At 30.9% G+C, this 18043-nt stretch overlaps 1 protein-coding gene and 1 long non-coding RNA gene across 4 annotated transcripts in view; one reads left to right on the forward strand and one right to left on the reverse strand.

Moving 5' to 3' along the window:
- LOC121126774 (uncharacterized) overlaps positions 1 to 3354 on the reverse strand; it is a 28645-nt gene extending 25291 nt beyond the window's left edge. Inside the window, exons 1-6 of the mRNA XM_071891861.1 lie at positions 2536 to 3354; positions 2443 to 2494; positions 2280 to 2392; positions 2153 to 2221; positions 1475 to 1797; positions 1137 to 1424 (exon numbers count right to left, since the gene is read on the reverse strand). Coding sequence (XP_071747962.1) covers positions 1137 to 1424; positions 1475 to 1797; positions 2153 to 2221; positions 2280 to 2303 — 704 coding nt within the window. The 5' untranslated portion in view covers positions 2304 to 2392; positions 2443 to 2494; positions 2536 to 3354. The remainder of the gene's footprint in view (positions 1 to 1136; positions 1425 to 1474; positions 1798 to 2152; positions 2222 to 2279; positions 2393 to 2442; positions 2495 to 2535) is intronic.
- A 763-nt stretch (positions 3355 to 4117) lies between these two features.
- Positions 4118 to 12208, forward strand: LOC121126892 (uncharacterized). 3 transcript variants are annotated; one of them, XR_011782330.1, is made up of 3 exons: positions 4118 to 9839; positions 10079 to 11357; positions 11460 to 12208. It is a non-coding gene; the product is annotated as an uncharacterized lncRNA (long non-coding RNA). The 3 variants fall into 3 exon arrangements; XR_005867287.2 differs by having other exon boundaries at positions 4118 to 5846; XR_011782329.1 differs by having other exon boundaries at positions 4118 to 11357.
- Positions 12209 to 18043: the final 5835 nt, after the last annotated feature.

The following is an 18043-nucleotide window of genomic DNA, read 5'->3' on the forward strand; positions in this document are numbered from 1 at the left end:
TTTGGGTATAGGATAAAACCGCCTTATATTACCCCCCAAAAAAAAAAAAAAAAAAAAAAAATCTATACCCCATTTTAGCCTCACCTGGTTCAAAAGTGGCACCCATGCAAAATTTCAACTTCCTCAATCTAAGAATCTGGGCACGCAAAAAGGGCACGCACAAACTCTATTATATATAGAGAGAGATAATTCATTTAACGGAAATTTAAAAATTTCAGCGACTGACCTTGATAAATTTATTTAAAAAAAAAAAAATCAACTTTGCTACTTAACTTAACGTTCTAGATTCAAATACTATTTTTTTTAAATTAAAACTTAATTATGTAGACTTCTTACAAAAGATACAAGATTAAAAACTAAATAAAAACATCCTTAATCGACAACTGGTCTGAAGATAAATTATTCAAACATAACTGCTGATGAAGGACATTTTTTGTGTTTTTAACTAGACTTTCGGAGATTCCAAGTTGGTTATGAGCTCTAGAGATGATGAATTTCCAGTCAATTCCAAACAAGTATTTTTACTATTTCAGCAGTTTTTGTCTCAGAAATGTTGATTTCGCCGTAGATGTGGGTAGTAAATTCTCTGATCACTGCATATGATAATCAGTATGAGTTGGAGAAACAGAGACGTACGTAGGATTTTTTTTTTTTTTGGGGGAGTTAGCTTAATTTTTTAGCAGAGACATGGAATTTTTTTCTGCTCCGACCTTAAATTTTAAGAATATAAAACTTGAAATTTTTTTGGGCGTCCTCCTCTGCTTTACGAATACTAAATAAACCGATAAGCTCAAAGATAGAAATAAATAAAAACCCTAATAGTCCTTTAAAAATTATAGAATCTACAAAATTTTCTTTAGACGTCGTCAGCAAATTTGACATTGGTCTTCTCATTCGTGGCTTGATATAAAACCTTAAGTAAAAGCTTGTGAGCCAGCTTTATATGAAAAGTTGATTATTTGTGATATATTTATATTATGTAAACGAAGTTAGGTCCAGAAATGGCGATCCTGGGAGGCAAATGTGACGGCAGTTTTATAACTATTGAAGGGATATTGTGGTTTTTTTTTAACTTAGAAGGTCAACGAAGTTGCTTACCTAAGCTTTATTATAAAGTTAAATTATATTATCCTTACCTCCAAACGCTACTTTTATTAGTTAATTTGATTTCAGATGATAATTGAGTCAAAAATATGGCATCAGCAACTTTGTACCATTTAAGAATAGCATTGATATCTCCGTCATTATTATCAATCTTTTGGCGAAAATCTTCATGTCTAATTTGAAATCTCAGTTTGGATTGAAACATCGTTGAATCAACATTACTTACCGTGGCCTTGCTGCTATTAGCTGAATCCAATTTTGGCCACGGCATCTTTTCTAAAGCTCTGTCAGTGTAACGGAATCTAGTTGTCAAATTTAATCTATAAAAAAAATTGTCAAAACTATTTAATAGAGATATAATATTTTTTACTCTAATGTTTGAGTTCCATTTGTAAAAATGTAAAAGGCAACTTCTGCTCTCTCTCTTTGAAGGTTTGTTATAAATTTTTCTAAAAGAGTTACACCATCAACTTGTTTGCCTATCCAGGTTACTTCTTTTTGATAATGCATCAATTCAAATAATGCTGTAGTATTTTGAATTATGAGTGCTGCAATCGGTAAAAAAGGCAATAAAAGCATATGAATCATGTGTAGTCTTTGACCTGTTTTTGTCACAGGGTTTATGTTGAAAATTCCATAACGAGATATAGTTCCTTCAAAACTCTCATTGGCTTCTTCTTCGTCTACGTTAATCTATAATAAGTATTTAGCTGCTTTTAATATTGATCTTCATTTATTTTATTGAAATTCATTGAAACATCTAAGATTTAACTTGTTGTGTGATTCAATGATAATAATGATACATTAAGCTCTTCAACTTATTTAAAGAAAGATGAACAATAATAAACGTATAAATATTTATGAAGATGTTAGCAGTATCTCATCTGTTTATAAAATATACTATAAAAGTAGGATACGTTTACAAATTAAGAATAAAACAAATACTGTAATATTGACATAAGATAAATAAACATGAATTTTTATTATTATTTTTAACTTTCATAACAAAAGCATTCGGATTTAAAGATAAACAGAATAATATTCTCACCTTGTTATTATTTTTAATAATTACAGGCTCTTTTCGGCGACGAACATTATTTTGAGGCGATAACATAGTCTAAATATGACTAATATAGTCTTGAATTAAGCTATATTATGATATGCTTGAAACTAACTTTCATTTTCCTAAGGAACTTCATATCACTTTATTGATTATGGTTTGTAATCTTTTTTCGATGGATGAATATAATCCTCAATCATATCACATTATATGTAGCTTAGAGAAAATCTTAATTAAGTTATTAAAAATTAATTATCAATATAGAAAATATTAAATACGGTAATTCCTGGTTATGCACGCAATATGTACGCCTATAAAAATATCAAACTACTAATGAATGGTTTATTAAGTGAACAATTGCTATAATTTACATTAACTTAGACTAAATAGTTTCCTGTCTATTTGTATGGAGTTAAAGTTGGTTCACTGATGGTAGCATTGAAGTAAGCGCTTCCCTTCTTTTTATTGTGTAAGATTTTTTATTTTAGTGTATATACTGATTAGCTTTTTTATCCACTCTCAACCTTGACTGGCAGTATGGAAAATAACTTTTTCAAAAAACATACAGTAGCTAGCCTTCTGTATTTTTCTTTCGCCAAGTATTAATGATAATTCAGGGAAGAGTTATTAATTATTATGTACATTGGTTTGATAATTGCACCAATAACTGAGTATGAAATGACCCAAATTCTAAACGAAAGCCTTGGTTGATATAAATTAATATATAAATCTAAATTTTATGTAATGCCTTTGCTGAACTCATAATACGTAGAGTCAACTATTTTAAATCATGCAAGAGTCAACTTATGAAAATTAATGAATAGAGCTGAAAGGAAAATGTACTAAACTTTTTTTTATTTAAAAGTGAGGCGTTATATAACATAATCTAGGACTATTCAAAGGGAGACCATAAAGAATATATAGTGACAAGTTTTAGTTGATCACAATGCAGTAGTAAATTATTAATCAGCTGTTGTTGGAGGAATAGTTATGTTATTAATTTAAACTTGCTAGGTATTAATACTTATCACTTATTAGGTATCAATAACAATTAATGTTTAAATATCGCATGAATGGTTAATCCCATGCTTGTGCAATTTCGTTAGATGATAGATAAAGCATTTTGGTTGAATAATTTATGTTTCAAACATGTGTTAAAAGTACCGTTTCGAGGATGAATATGGCTATTCGAGAATTGAACGGTACATACTTAATGTTACTTATTTTTGTATTTTAAAAAATACGTGTAAAAATACACAAATATATATATATATATTTATAGAAGATGTAGCACATGCATAAGTCTACAAATTTAAATAAGGAAAAATATATTTACCCAGTCATAGACAAACATTAATTATTTGTTTGAATTAAAAAAGATGCTATTATTATGTAGAAATAAAGGATTAAATATCGCATAAAATGATAGATGAAATATTTTGGTTTATAATTTACGTTTAAAAATGAAATATTAAAAAAAAGTTAATTTTATACTTATAAGTTATTTTAACCTTCAAACGTCTATATTTATAAATAAATTATACACAAATAAATAGCAATTAATTTGATAGTTCAGCATTTTCTATATAAGTAAATTGTGATAACTACAGGTAGCAATACTAAGGTTTAATAATAACAATATCACATAGCCTGAAGAACCAAAATGATACTAATGAACGCGAAAAATTCGAAGAAGATCATTATAATTATCACTGTTATGGAATATAAGAAAAAAATCCGATACAATAAGCTATAAAGTATCAACTGACGATCAAATGTACAGTTATTGTATTATTATAAAAAGTATAATGTATTACATAATCACTTCTTGTTTTATTTCCTTAAAATAATAAATTTGATTGATTTACTGCTCCCGACAATAGCTGACATGAATTGATGAGACGACAGCGCTCTTAAGCAATCTATAGTTATCTATGAGGGGGATATATAACTTATTTTCATACTATACCCTTTCACGTATGTAAAAACAAACAAAAGAAAAGGAATACCGTAGACTAAAATACTTACTGTTAGTTATCTTTTAACTTTGAACGACTGCATTTAAGTCATTTATATGTATTTTTTAGTATATTTTCTCTACATATGGAATATAAATCTTTTATTTTATTATTAAATATATTTTATAATAAAAAAACCATCAGTATAGCGAAGAAATCAATAATATATTAAAAATAAGTGGATATTATCTGAAAAACATAAACTCACAATAAGATCTTAATTTGTCATTTATCTTGAATATAATAAATATAGAGTTCAATGTAATTATCTTGCTAACATAACCGAATATGATGCCTCGAATGAGCCTCTTTTACTTTGTAATTTTGACTATTCTTTCTAGAGATATATATCTATATTTTTTTAATACTAGGAAATCAAATTTTCTAAACCACTTGCTATTGCCTGGATTAGTTTGTAATACAGACAAAAAAATCTTAAACTAATAATAGGACGGATTTTGAAATCTCTGCTCGTCTGATAAGAATCTCAATAACGAAATAACATTTGCATGTCCAAAATAAACCCGAATGAATCAAAAGTATAAAAAAATAAAATAACAGATAACTCATAAATAATGAATGTAAATTTTGAAGAATATCTTTCATGTTTTATTATTTTTTCGATCAATACTAACACAATCGTATTATTATTTTGTTACATTTTGTTTTCAGTTAAACAATTGATAATTAGCTAATATAACAATTATTCAATAATTAGCTAGTATGACAAACATTTAATAATTTATTAATTTATGTGGAGATCTTGGATCTTAGCGAAGTAATATTCCAATATGGTGAAAAGCAATTTGGCTATTTAGAAAAGGATTCTGGAGCCAATAATTTTTGGAATTTCAATGGCATTCAGATATTCTGAAAGAAGTGTAGAGATGTTTAATAGGTCTCTCATATACTTTGTAAAACACATAATCACTTAACAGTTCCGCATAACTGTATTATCTGTAATTAATTTATTTGTTTGAAGATCCTTGTTCTTTGTTAGAGAAATATTCCAATAAGTTGACACACAATTTAGATGTTTAGAAGAGGATTTCCGAATCAATATCTTTGATAATTGTAATGATATTCAAATATTCCAATATAAGTCTACAGAAGCTAAGAGGTATCTTATATTATTTTTACAGTTCCAAATAACTATTTATATGTAATAACGGAATAGAATATGCTTTGCAGACCAAAATATCGAAAAAAAAGAAACACATTATTTTTAAGAGTGTAGAATCATCTTACACTTTTTTTCGAATGAAAAAAGAGATTCACAAGTAATAAAGAAATTAGGCGTGAGCTTGAAGTGCCCTGGTAATATAATTATCCGTATAGATCGTATATCACAAAGTATTATAAATGGAATTGATACAAATGTATTTGAGATGGGTGATTTCTGCGTTATATCCATCAAGGACACTGAATGACTCTTATTAATGAAAATCAGTTTTCTTAGAGTACATGACGAAGCAAAGTGAAGAATTCCAAAGAAGGAGCTGTGGATGGAGGATGATAACTCTCTCTGTTCCTCATTGGGTCCTTCAGTCGATTATTTTGCTGTTTTATGGAACTCCTTAGTTCCTATATGGGGAAGTATACGATGATTACGTTGAAGATCTGGAGGAATTTATGTATAGGGACAATGATTTACGAGATCAGAAGTAAGTATCACATGTCTTTATATCAAGAGGCACCTGCACAATGAACAATCCTTCGAATAAAGGAGATGATATTCTTCTTTTTAACTTCCTTTACACCTTCGACCTTTTTTTCCCAAGTTTTTGCTTGGAATTATTTTTGACTTTGATTAATACTTCTAAACTCAGTATTATCCCGGGCTGTAACTTTTTTGCTCTCTTTTACTTTTCACATTGTTGTTGTGTCCCCTCTCAGTTACACAGTCTTCAGCAACCTTGATTTTTTCATGAGATGAGGGTTTGTTACTAAAGGCTGTCTCTGTCTTACTGGTCTCAACATTCTCTTCACATTTATTGCTATTAGTATCGTTTCCTGTTTCAATTCCTTTTTCTACACTATTTTTGTCTTCAGTATCTTCATTGGTGATATTTTCTGTGAATGGATTATTTTCACTAGTTTTTAGTCTAATTAAAATCCATCTCGCGTAATCTTTGTAAACCGTTCTTTCGGCTGTTGATTACATTTAGTCTTTCCATTTTCAAAATTAAAGCAAATTGAACATTGCTTAATGGCATTTGCAAATTCTACTTGAAAGATCCTGACGTTTATAGGAAGGAATGTTGGAAGTTTTACAGGTGAGGCTTTAACTAAGACGTTTAATGAAGAGCTCAGTTGTGTTTGGAGGTGGGGGAATTGTTTCAAAATTGAGGAACTTCTAAGCTCCAGTACCTCATTAGGCTTACATTAATTCTTTGAACTTTAACAGAAGGAGATAAATGATTATCTACTTCATCATAAGATACTTTGCTCCAGGCATTCTTCAATCTGATATTGAAGTTTCTGTCTCTTTGCCCCATGTCAATAAAATAAGGACACTATTTTTGACTTAAAGGGATTACTTCTTTGTCTTTTAACTCTACCATGAGTGGAAAAAAAAATTCTTTCACCCAGAAGACTGAGAGATTGAGACTTAATTATAATTATTTTGGGTTCATAGGGGGTTTCACAGGAAACAGATCTAACATCCCTACTTTGATTGAGACTTAAAGTATCCCTTGCAATGACAGCAGCGTGTTCCAAATTCATCTGTTGGAAGGTTATTCTTCTACAACTATTTGCATCCCTAAAAAATAGTGAGAACTTAATCAAAACCACTCTAAGAATTTTTGATGAGCTCCATTCCATCACGCTTAAATGTCTGAAGATTAGGCAAATGGGAGGAGTTGTTTTGTCGTATTTATCTATTTTTTCTTCGAACAATATCAGAGTATGAACATATACTACCATACTTCTTTATAGTTGTGGGAGTATCACAAGGTGATCTTGATACAACATCTTCCATTGATGTTACATTATTTCTTCTAGTGTTAGGATTTTTTTGTTCATTAATCTTATCCTTGGAGTCAATATTTCCTCGAATAATGCCGTTGTCGTACGTATTATTTATCGCCTTAGAGGTATCCATCCTCTTTCTGGAGATTCCTCTAAATCACGAACTTAGTAATATCAGAAGTAGAACACAGAAATAACTGAGTAAAAGGTTAAAGTATAGAAAATAAAACGAAAACGCGACGTGACACGTCTTTACACTTGAAAGGAAATTGAACACTCCTAAATACAAGGTTATACCATAACGCGTGTACGACTGATCTTTGGCTTCCACCACGCTTTTATTAGTAAGTTTATAGATGGCGTATTAGTGGCTGCGTTTTTTCTCAAAATCTGCTGTTCCCCTACAATCAGCACGATAAATTAAATATAAACTTCCAGCACTAGCGTCGTCATAGACTATGAGTGGTTGCGTGTCTTTTTCTTCAAAATCTGCCTATCTTTCCCAACGATGTCAGGAAAAAATGGCAGCGGAAAAATGGCAAGATAAAAAAAAGGAAAAGTGTCTAAATGGAAAAAATGGCAAGATTCTTTTAAACTGATATAATATCTATCACAAATATAATATATAATAAGAGAAAAGAAAAATAAACAAACACGACAGCGGTTCCAATGGAATGAGTACTAATCACTTAATTCTCTGTTACTAATTACAATTTGATATGATGGACTATTCATATTGGACAAAATTCCCCACCCAAGGAAGGAGTCGACTCTTCTCCTTTGAGGCTTAGCTTGGTTTTCTTCTTCAGATAAAGTGTCAACCTGCCATAATTTCCGAAGAAATTGAAACTTAAGCACTCCTATTGAGAATAAACTATTTTTGTACTAATTCTTAGAGAACATGGAAGTATTTCTGTCTTTAATTAATGAAGATCGATCTAAGCATATGAAAAACATATGTGTCGCTTCATTTATCCAATTTTTTGTTTGTATTATGTTTAATATGTTTCAACATTAAATAATAACTAATATATCATATTCATGCTGTCATAATCATAAGTAAACATATTTATTTTATCACAAATTGATAGATGTAACTTTTATGATTTTTTTCCATAGAATAAGATCTAAATTACTTGCAAGTTACGCATTTTTTAAACATCCATAAGCCGATAATAACGATTGAAATTACTAATTTGATGATATTATTTTATTTATAACACTAACTTTTTAATGACCTTTGAAAAAATATTCGTGTATTTATGATCAAAAGAAATGAAAAAGATTGTAGTTCTCTGTAATTGAAAGGTAAACCTGAGTTTAATAGACACAACAGTTTCACAAATGCCAAACTTTTAAAATACAATATATTTAAGAGAAATATAAGGCACCTGAAATCTTTGAGGGCCTGAAACCTTCCCATAGAGTTGGCTGTAACTATACGTATCTAAATTAACCAAATTATATAATTGTATGAGTGTCGAATAAATTTTTTTAGAGCCGTTTTTGTCGTCATAAAATATGTATTTACAATTATTTAATAAATAAATTAATTGATGGATTTAACCATTGACAAAGGAATTTACATTAATATTTGCTTTACTAATGTTTTGTAATGAAGTTGGAGCTGGATTCTCATTCTAAATTGAAATGAATGAATATATAGAGTTACAATATTCATATTCTTAAATTAATATCCTGAAAATTCGTTAAAAATTCGTTGAAAGAACACTTTTTATGGTTCTCATACTTGGCTTGATACAATAGAGGTATGCATTCACTTACCTAGATAAACAACTTCGAGAATTCCAGCCCTTTAGGTAACTACGTAATTCAGCCTGTTTCGTTCCCTTTGGGCAAGAAAGAAGGTTTATGAAGGGACAAAGACCATTGTTATATTGCCATTTAAGATTGCTCCAACTGTGCTGAGCTTTACAACCACAACCAACCTCTTTCTTCTGACATATCCTCGATCATGAGGAAGTGGAAATCGCTGCTCTTGCATAGTATTTCGCAAATGCTTGTCCGTCAATCCAAGAGCCTTGTCCAATATGAATAGTCCATCATGTCCAATGATATTGAAATTATTAACGGAAAATTAAGTGATTAGTTCTCCTTCCATTGGAACCGCTGTCGTGTTTGTTTATTTTTCCTTTCTCTTATTATATATTATATTGGTGGTAGATATTGTGTCAGTTTAAAAGAATCTTGCCATTTTTTCCATTTAGACACTTTTCCATTTTTTTTATCTTGCCATTTTTTCCGCTGCCATTTTTTCCCTTGACATTTTTTCCTAAAATCTTCCCAGCAGTTGGTACGATACATCAAATAGAAAATTCTAGCAAGCGCGATTACATGATGGTCTTAAATTGTATTTCTATTAACCTTGGACCTATACCTATTATGAATTAAAAAAGTACTACATAGGATTTTATATTAATTTTTATAAATCAAAGACCTTTGTAAATAATTAATGTCATTTCATACTCAGTCATTCATAAGATTACCAATTCAATGTATGTGATTAGTATACTGATAGAAAAAAAAAACAGTGTACATTTTAGTAATAGTTAGGTCACGTCGAGTTGTGTTATATATTTATTATTGTTTATTGAATCTGTAGTTCTTCACACGTCCTCTTCTTTTTTCATATCGTTTTTATATGATATATCATTTGTATATATGTAAGTATATAATTATATGGGAGCATTACTTTAATTGCGTTTTGAGAAGTTTGTGTTAATTTTATACAAAAATTGTAGTAACAAAAAGAATAGCTGATTGTTTACCTTTTGAACAACTTATTTATTAAGTCTATAGGATAACTATTAACGAAAATGGAGTAAAAAAGTCAAGAAGTGGCTCGTTTAGTCCGAATAGTATTTATCCATTCTGATATTGTAAAGAATCTTAATGTTTGCAGAACCACCGTCTGGAACATCAGGGTTATGTTCATCAATGGGGAAGACATTAGTGATTGTCATAGAAGTGGAAGGCCGAACAAATTAAATCCTGAGATGGCAAAAAAGCTTTTTTGAAAAATCCGAAGATAACCGACTTTGCGAAGAATTGGTTGCTGAGCTGTTCCACGGTGCTCAATGCTGTAGAAAAAGCTGGTAGCAAGTCTCTCTGATATATTGAGCGGCCCTTGCTAACTTAACAACAACAACAATTAAGATTTGATCGGTGCAAAAAGCATTACAATTTACTGGAGGTATCACGGGAACCGAATTTTGTTCTTCTTGGACGAAAAAATATTTACAGTGGTTCCCCTAAGCAATAGAACAAATGATAGGGTCTTATGTTTTGGATAAGTCAACTACAGCCTCTGTGAAGTGTCCACCACCAAACATCCGGCCTCAGTAATGATACTCGGCATTGTTTCATCTGAAGGTCACAAAATGAAGTCAATTTTTTCCCTGTTGGATACAGATTGACTACCAAGTATTATTTGATGATTTTGCAGACAAAAGTGCTTCCTTAGGTTCGCAAATTCACAAAGCAATCCAAAATAGCTGATTATTGCTTTCAACAGGACTCCTGCACATACGGTAAAAGTCGTAGAGGATTGGATTGCCAAAAAATGAAGTTTTGGCAAAAGTACTTCTGGCCATTGCAGAGCCCTGGCCTGAATTTCCTTGATTACTGTATCTAGTGGCAAATTGAAAGCAAGGCCTTTAAACAACGTCACAGCTGTATTGAGTCCCAAAAGCAATCGGTTGAGATAGAGTGACGATCAATGTCGAATCACAACGTTGTCAACTTTTGCAAAGCGTTCCAGGGTTGCATGGAGCGAGTGATTGAGGCCAAAGGTAAATGAGTATAAACAAGTTCCAATTTAACAAAAAATTTCTAGAATTTCATTGAAAGCCGCTACCCGTAATTAATTGTTCAAAGCACAAACTTGGCCTCTCTTTCTCCAGATATATTGTCAACTTTCTCATCGAGTGGCAAAAAAGTAAAGCACCTGGCCTCACAGTAGAAACCTTCTTAGCAACAAACCAGACGTGCCTTGCCGCAGCAGATCTGGCAGAGCATCTTCTCCGAGATGAAGACTTCTTCTTTTTACTTACTGGTCTGATCCCGTCGATAGAAGGTTCGGCTGGTACAGAAACTAAGTGGAGGTATCTACTACATCAGCGTAAGACAGATCCTGGAAGCAGAGAAAAATATTCGTATTCTGAGTCTTGTCAAATTCTCAGGTAAATAAGATATTTGTTAATAGTGAGCTTCTTTATTTTGGTATTACTTATTTTTACAATATAATAATATCATAACAATATGTTACTTTTTTAAATTTTCAGGTATGACTACTTTAGAAATTACAACTCACCGGGTTAAAGACCTGGTAAAAGCTGAGCTCATTTTGACTAACTGGCAACCAGATGACCTCCAGGAACTAGCTTCTAAGGGAGAAAGTAATGTTCTCTACTTTGTTGCTGGGCATATTTGTTTTTCTTTGAAGAAGATCAGCTGTACATCATGCCAAGTGTTAATGGTCGTCAGAGACACACCTCCGGACTCAATAACCTTCGATAGCGCAACCAATCACCATGTAGACCTGAAAAAGTTCATCGACATAATGAGCAAAGGGGAGTTGTCGACTCTACCTCTCTTGTCTTTATGCTCACTCCATGTTCTCTTACATCAAAGCTACTCCTGAAGAGAAAGACAGTTTACTTGGCACCCCAAAGCATATAGCTTCATTTATTGCCAAATTCATTGACAAGATGCAGGACAGTTTAAACTCTGACATTATTGCCGTTGTGGGGGTAAAGTGCTACGAATGATACTCCTAGTCAGCTTTTCTTCAAATAATTTCATTCGCTTTGTTTAATGTCATGGGTAAAAAGTTAAGTGCTAAACTGAATGATGACATCCGATTTTTAACAAAAAAGAAAAATTTCAATCAAAATCTTCTGACTCGTACGTTTTGATAGTTCATTTTCTTTTTTATATGTTTTTAATGTTTATTTTGATTAAATTACTAATGAAATACCACTTCTATTAGAAATATATACCATCATTTTTATTATTTTGATGATTTTCCCTACCAAAATACTTTTAAAAACTCTTTATTTTGTAGCAAAATACTTTAAGACATTCCATATAGAACAAACAAACACCCATATTGGAAACGCGTGAGCGTAGTGTCCTGTCCTGCTTACAGGAGTCCTTTATATAATATATTACCTCTTTCCTATTCCTCCACAATCTCTCTCCTCATTCTCTCTCACTCATTATGGATTATCTGCATTCAGTTTGTGTCTAGTAACCTCGTCAAGACACAACGGGATCGAAAACAAGAACAGAACTAGCTTCAAAAAACTAGATCACTAGTTACTATTTTGGAAATAAATATCAATTCAATATTCATGAAAAATTTCTTATTTATTTATTAATATTAATTCTTTGAAATACAACATAAAATAAAACATGCTTCCTATGACAACTGATTGAAAAATACCTTTTTATTTTCACTTAGACACTCTATCTATCTCAATGGTTCGAATAAATGCTGTAAAGTCTTTTTTGAAAGAAATAATAATGTTGTAACGAGCGTGCGCGTCATATTAAAAAAGAAAAGGGTGTATAACTGAGGTTAAAAAAAATATGATTTTTTTTCTCTTTTTTCCACATCACATATGAAATATACCTATCGGTCAATAACTACTCCAGGTACATTTTCATTACCCTGTCCAATCTAAACCTAACTTTCATCTTTTGATCATGACTCTTAAACTTTTTTTTTAACAAGTCCATTTGAAATTTGATTTTGTCGTTTCCTCTACTCTAGAGTCCATCATGAACTCAGCTTAATCATCTTATCCTCTTATCTTGTATGAACGAGAACATATTTGTTAATTTCATTATATAAATCTGATATTTTAACTTTTGAACAAATAATATAGGATTAAACTTCAGGAAAAACCCCAGTTTTATGTTCAAAGTTATCAGGTTAGCCATTGGTGAGCTACTAAATTTGAAGTTTCCACAAGTATATTGTAGGATTGAAGTATATTGTTGAGCTTCTAAGCAGTCCAAATAAATAAATTAATTAACTCATATGAAATAAATAAATTTAAAAAACTCACAAAAGATTCGAAGAACTACCTTTCTATGGAGTCCAAGTTCTTAAATATTAATACAATGCAGGCAATGACTGAACTTTCCCTGGAGTCTCTGGAAAAAAAGAAGTTCAATAGAGGAGCAACTATTAAGGATTTTTAATAAGTTACTAACTTTAATTTTTTGATATAATAAAGTTAGAAACTCAAAGGTTAACCCTATAGAGCTGGTGTGGTATATCTAGGAGCTAAATAAACATTTTATATTTGGTGTATTTGAAATATTCATCTTCAATAATTGCCACCATAGATGAAAATAATATTATCCACTGGAATGTAAAAAAGAAACCCAAATCGATCGCCCTTTTAATTTCATGAATGTACGGGAGAAGAGCAGAAAAACTGTAATTATGTTAAGTTAAATTAGCTGTGAGCAGCAATGAGATAAAGGAAATATCCACAAATCCCACTCCGTTTCTAGCAATGAAATATTCTAGACTAACACCGATTTAATTCCTTAATTCTTAAGTCCAACATGTAATTATTCAAATAACTCCATAACAAAACCCCAGAGTTACTCTTTGCTTTCACGTACTAGTGATTATTAAAGAGGCTATAAGGGAAAGAGGTGTCATGTATATCAATCAGGAATGTTTTTTCTTATCTCTAATCCTGATTCGTCTAAAATTCAGTATATGTACTATTTTTATATCTTGCCCAGTTCATTGTTATTACGGCTCTTTTAAGATCCATTAAATATCAATTCAATTTATCTTATTATAAAGGTGGTGCATTTTTCTTTTAATTACATGAGTGATTAGGAAACAAATGAACTCCTATGGATGATTCAGGACCAGTGCTTTTGTGAATTTTGATTCTGGGTTATCTATTCCAATTACATTTAAATAAAGATAATATTTTAGAATTGAAATACTGTACAATACACGAAAGCGTGTATAGAGGAGTTAATGTTTTTCCACAGTCCTTACATGAAGCATAATAAAAAATAGAGGCAGCCGAGATTTAAAACTTCGCAGTATTTTTTTGTATTCATAAATATAGTAAGGATTTCTCTATTTTTTCTTTATCCCAAGATTTCGGGAGATCTAAAATTTTCATATACCACTGTAACATTACTCTGAAATCCCTCAAATATAACATTTTCAAATGTCATGGTGTAGGGGGAATGTGGTTCTTAAAAGTCCTAAAAAGCGGAAAACAAATTTTACCCTTCACAAATACAACCAAGGTATTTCGAAAGGTCAGGTATTGAACAGCCAAAATAGAATGCTGTGTAGCCAGACTTTTTAGACAGCTTAATCCTCTGTATATTTAAAAAAGATTTATTTTTTATGCTTTGATGAATTACATCTATACGAGTGTTCTACTCATATGTTGGCATTCCATACTATAAAATACGATGACCAACACCACATAAAAATTATATTTTTTCAACTGATCCATTTGTAAAAATAATACTCATCATTTTAAGCATGTATCTGGGAGTACCCGATACAGTAACTCTCCACTGCAAGAGGGGATTTTTTTGTTATGTCGATAATTATCTTGTAGTATATCACGGGGAAATAGAAGATGGCACAGTTAGCTCACCTCTTATATATTTTTTACCCTTTTGACGAAAGGGAGGTACTTAGAATGAAAAACGAATTTTCTTCAATATTTGTCTTTTCAGCTAAAAGAGGCAAAGAATGTTTCTTATATAAAACCAAGGGAACTTTTTCAGCACTGTGCAGTTCAACTCTTGTAAGGAGATTGCATTTCTCAATTATCTTACTTTTGTATAAACCAAATGACACGGTGTCGTCCAATTTGTGTAAGTTTCACTGTGTCTTTACATCCCTAAAATTTTAATACTACTTTTGACATTATAATTTCAAATTTTAGTCTAAGAGTTTAGCTTCCAAATCCCTACTGGGAGAACAGCAGTTTTACTTTAATTAATTATCAAGCCAGGCCTGCAAGAATATTTTTCAAAAGACTTTGTATTTACTTCAATCTGCCTAACGCAGGGGTCACCAAACTACGGCCCGTGGGCCATATTTAGCCCACTGACAGTAATTGAATTTACTTTATACAATTTATACTTTATTTTAACAGTATCAATGAGATTGAGATCCCTTACAAGCTTAAGTAAGAAGTGTAAGTTAGCATATCCGAATCTTTTATCTATATCTACATTAATGTTACCTTTAAGGATACATCTAAGGTAAAAATGGATTGGTAAAAAGCATGAGATCTCTCATATTTAGTCCATAAGCATTAATTTAGGAAAACTTTAAACCATTGTCATAAACATCAATTAAGTGCCATTGACTCTTTGATGAGTACTCTTTGGACAAAGAAGAGTACTCCAGTTTCTGAAAAACCAATGATAGAATGCTTCTAGAAGAGTCAAACCCAATAAAAAATAATCAAAATCATGAGGAAGACAGAACCCACAAAAACTTTTACAGGTTGAAGAAATCTTGATTCATACGTCTTGTAAACAAAGCATATTAGGATTAAGCTTTATAAGTCTTAATTAAAGCATGTCAGATGTTTCTGTTTCTTCCTTCTGTTTTATTTAGTCAAAGTGTTTTGAATGTTTCCATGATGGCAAATATTAATTATTCATTACTTTCCTGGGAGTTTCTCTTTTATGTTGGAAAAGATTAGTGTCTAGAGCATATCATTTTTCAAATCATCCTGACCTTGTACGTGAGGTCAGAGTGAGTACTACATTACTTAAAGGGTTTCTTTATCTTAGTCAGTTTCATCCGAATCTACTGAAATATCTTACAATGGATCCGAATTTGTTTTCTTCATCCCCTGTTATAGGCTTACTTATACGTCTACCTGTTTCATCATCGACTTAGAGTGAAAGCACCTGCCCTTGACTTATTTTTGTAATAGATACCTCGTTCAATGCATCAACTTCTTCCAAGTTTACTTTTTTTCCTACTATTTTCCAGATATCCATCATCATTTCTCTGTTTTTCTCTTGCGAACAATTCCTCTTCTACGACTTTGTCATCCTTTCTTAGTGAGTGACTTCTTTCTGGATTTTCCCCATCATTTGAGACATATCCTGTTTTGACTCCTTTAGTTTTTGAAAGTTCACATTTATCATCTAAATCTATTACTCTTCCCTCAATTTCACACTTTCGGACTAAACTCAAAACGAAGTTCCCATTCCTTACACCCTTTAATCTTCCATTATGGAAGACGCTTACTTTGGCTTGGTTCCAAATCTTTTCATATTTCTCAAACATACTATTTATTTTTCCTTTATTCACACCTTCATAAGACGAATGAATGGTAACATTTTTCTAATAAAAAGCTGGCTTTCCATGAACATCTCTATGTTGAGCTTTTATGCTACTAACAATTCCTTTGATAACACTGCAATTTTCTCAATATAAATTCATTCTTTAAGTGAAAGAAAACAACAATTTGGTCTTATTCGGTTTGTTTATAGAAATTCATTCTTTAAGTGAAAGAAAACAACAATTTGGTCTTATTCGGTTTGTTTATATAAATTCATTCTTTTTAAGAGGTTTATTAAAATTATAGTTCTTAGCCGTTACTTAGGCTGTACCATTCTGTATAACACCAGTAGACATAAAAAATATTATTACTTACTCTTCAGTTCGCCACATATCAATTGCTTCTGCTAATATTTTCCCAATCTCTCCTGTTGGATTATCAAGGTCTATAGTTAATTCATAGTTGCCCATTGACTTACTTCATCTCTTATATTTTCTGTAGCAATTATCTTAATCTTATGGTCTTTAGGTGCCAAGTTTTTTTTCCAGAGCTTGCAGATAGTTACCTCCAACTGTATTCCCATCAGAAAACATATATAAATGATTATATAAGAAGATATATTGTGGTTCAATAATTAAAAAAAAGAAACACTTGAGTAAAAATCAAGTTATTGTGAAACTACCATTGTATTTAATTACTTCATAAATATTAATGGCCAAATAGCTTATAGACATATTTGGTCTATTATGAAATTTATGCTCAAATTATTAGGATGGAATTAGATTCTTAAGAATATTAACTATAACTTAGAGTCTTCCATTCATTGATGTGACTTTTAATTGGCCCCGATATGACCATTGAAATGTAACTGATGGTACTCATAGCCTCAAATATTTATTAAAATGGACATATCATAAGAATAAACTAAGTTGATACAGCATAGTTTTACTCACCAAGAAACAATATTACATTTATTTCTTTATATATTGTTAATAAATTAATAATGAACTATGATCCTTAATTTCCCTTTTTTATTAAGTTTCTAACATTTATTAGTTATTAATTTTTATATTAATTATGTCCCACAAAATTTCTTCCTCTTATTATTTCAAAATTTAACCTTTCCACCATGACGTGACACTTCGTTATGAGGTCTCTATCTCCCTTCCTACTATAAATCTGTTTCTTATTTCAAAACCTTTCCTATTTTGAACCCGTTTTTAATGGCGACAGGAGAGCTCGCCTACAGAAAATTTGTAGTAGGATTAGTGGTGCTGGGAAAATTCGTATAGGATAAAGCTCGCCAAGAGGAAGAATCGTATACTTTATTTAATGTAAATAATATTCTCATTTATATTATGACTAATGCATTCGAACCAGAGACAAAATAAGCAATATTAATAAATATATGATTAAAGAAAAATAATCAAACACGACAATAATTCGAATTCACTTAATTATCATGAGACTTTAGACATGATTGATTATTCATTTAGGAAAAGACTCATGGTGGGAGGAACCAAAATGCCATCAGATTAGGCAAGAGCAGTGAT

This window comes from Lepeophtheirus salmonis, chromosome 12, assembly GCF_016086655.4.
Source record: "Lepeophtheirus salmonis chromosome 12, UVic_Lsal_1.4, whole genome shotgun sequence".
In the NCBI taxonomy this organism is placed as follows: Eukaryota; Metazoa; Arthropoda; class Copepoda; order Siphonostomatoida; family Caligidae; genus Lepeophtheirus; species Lepeophtheirus salmonis.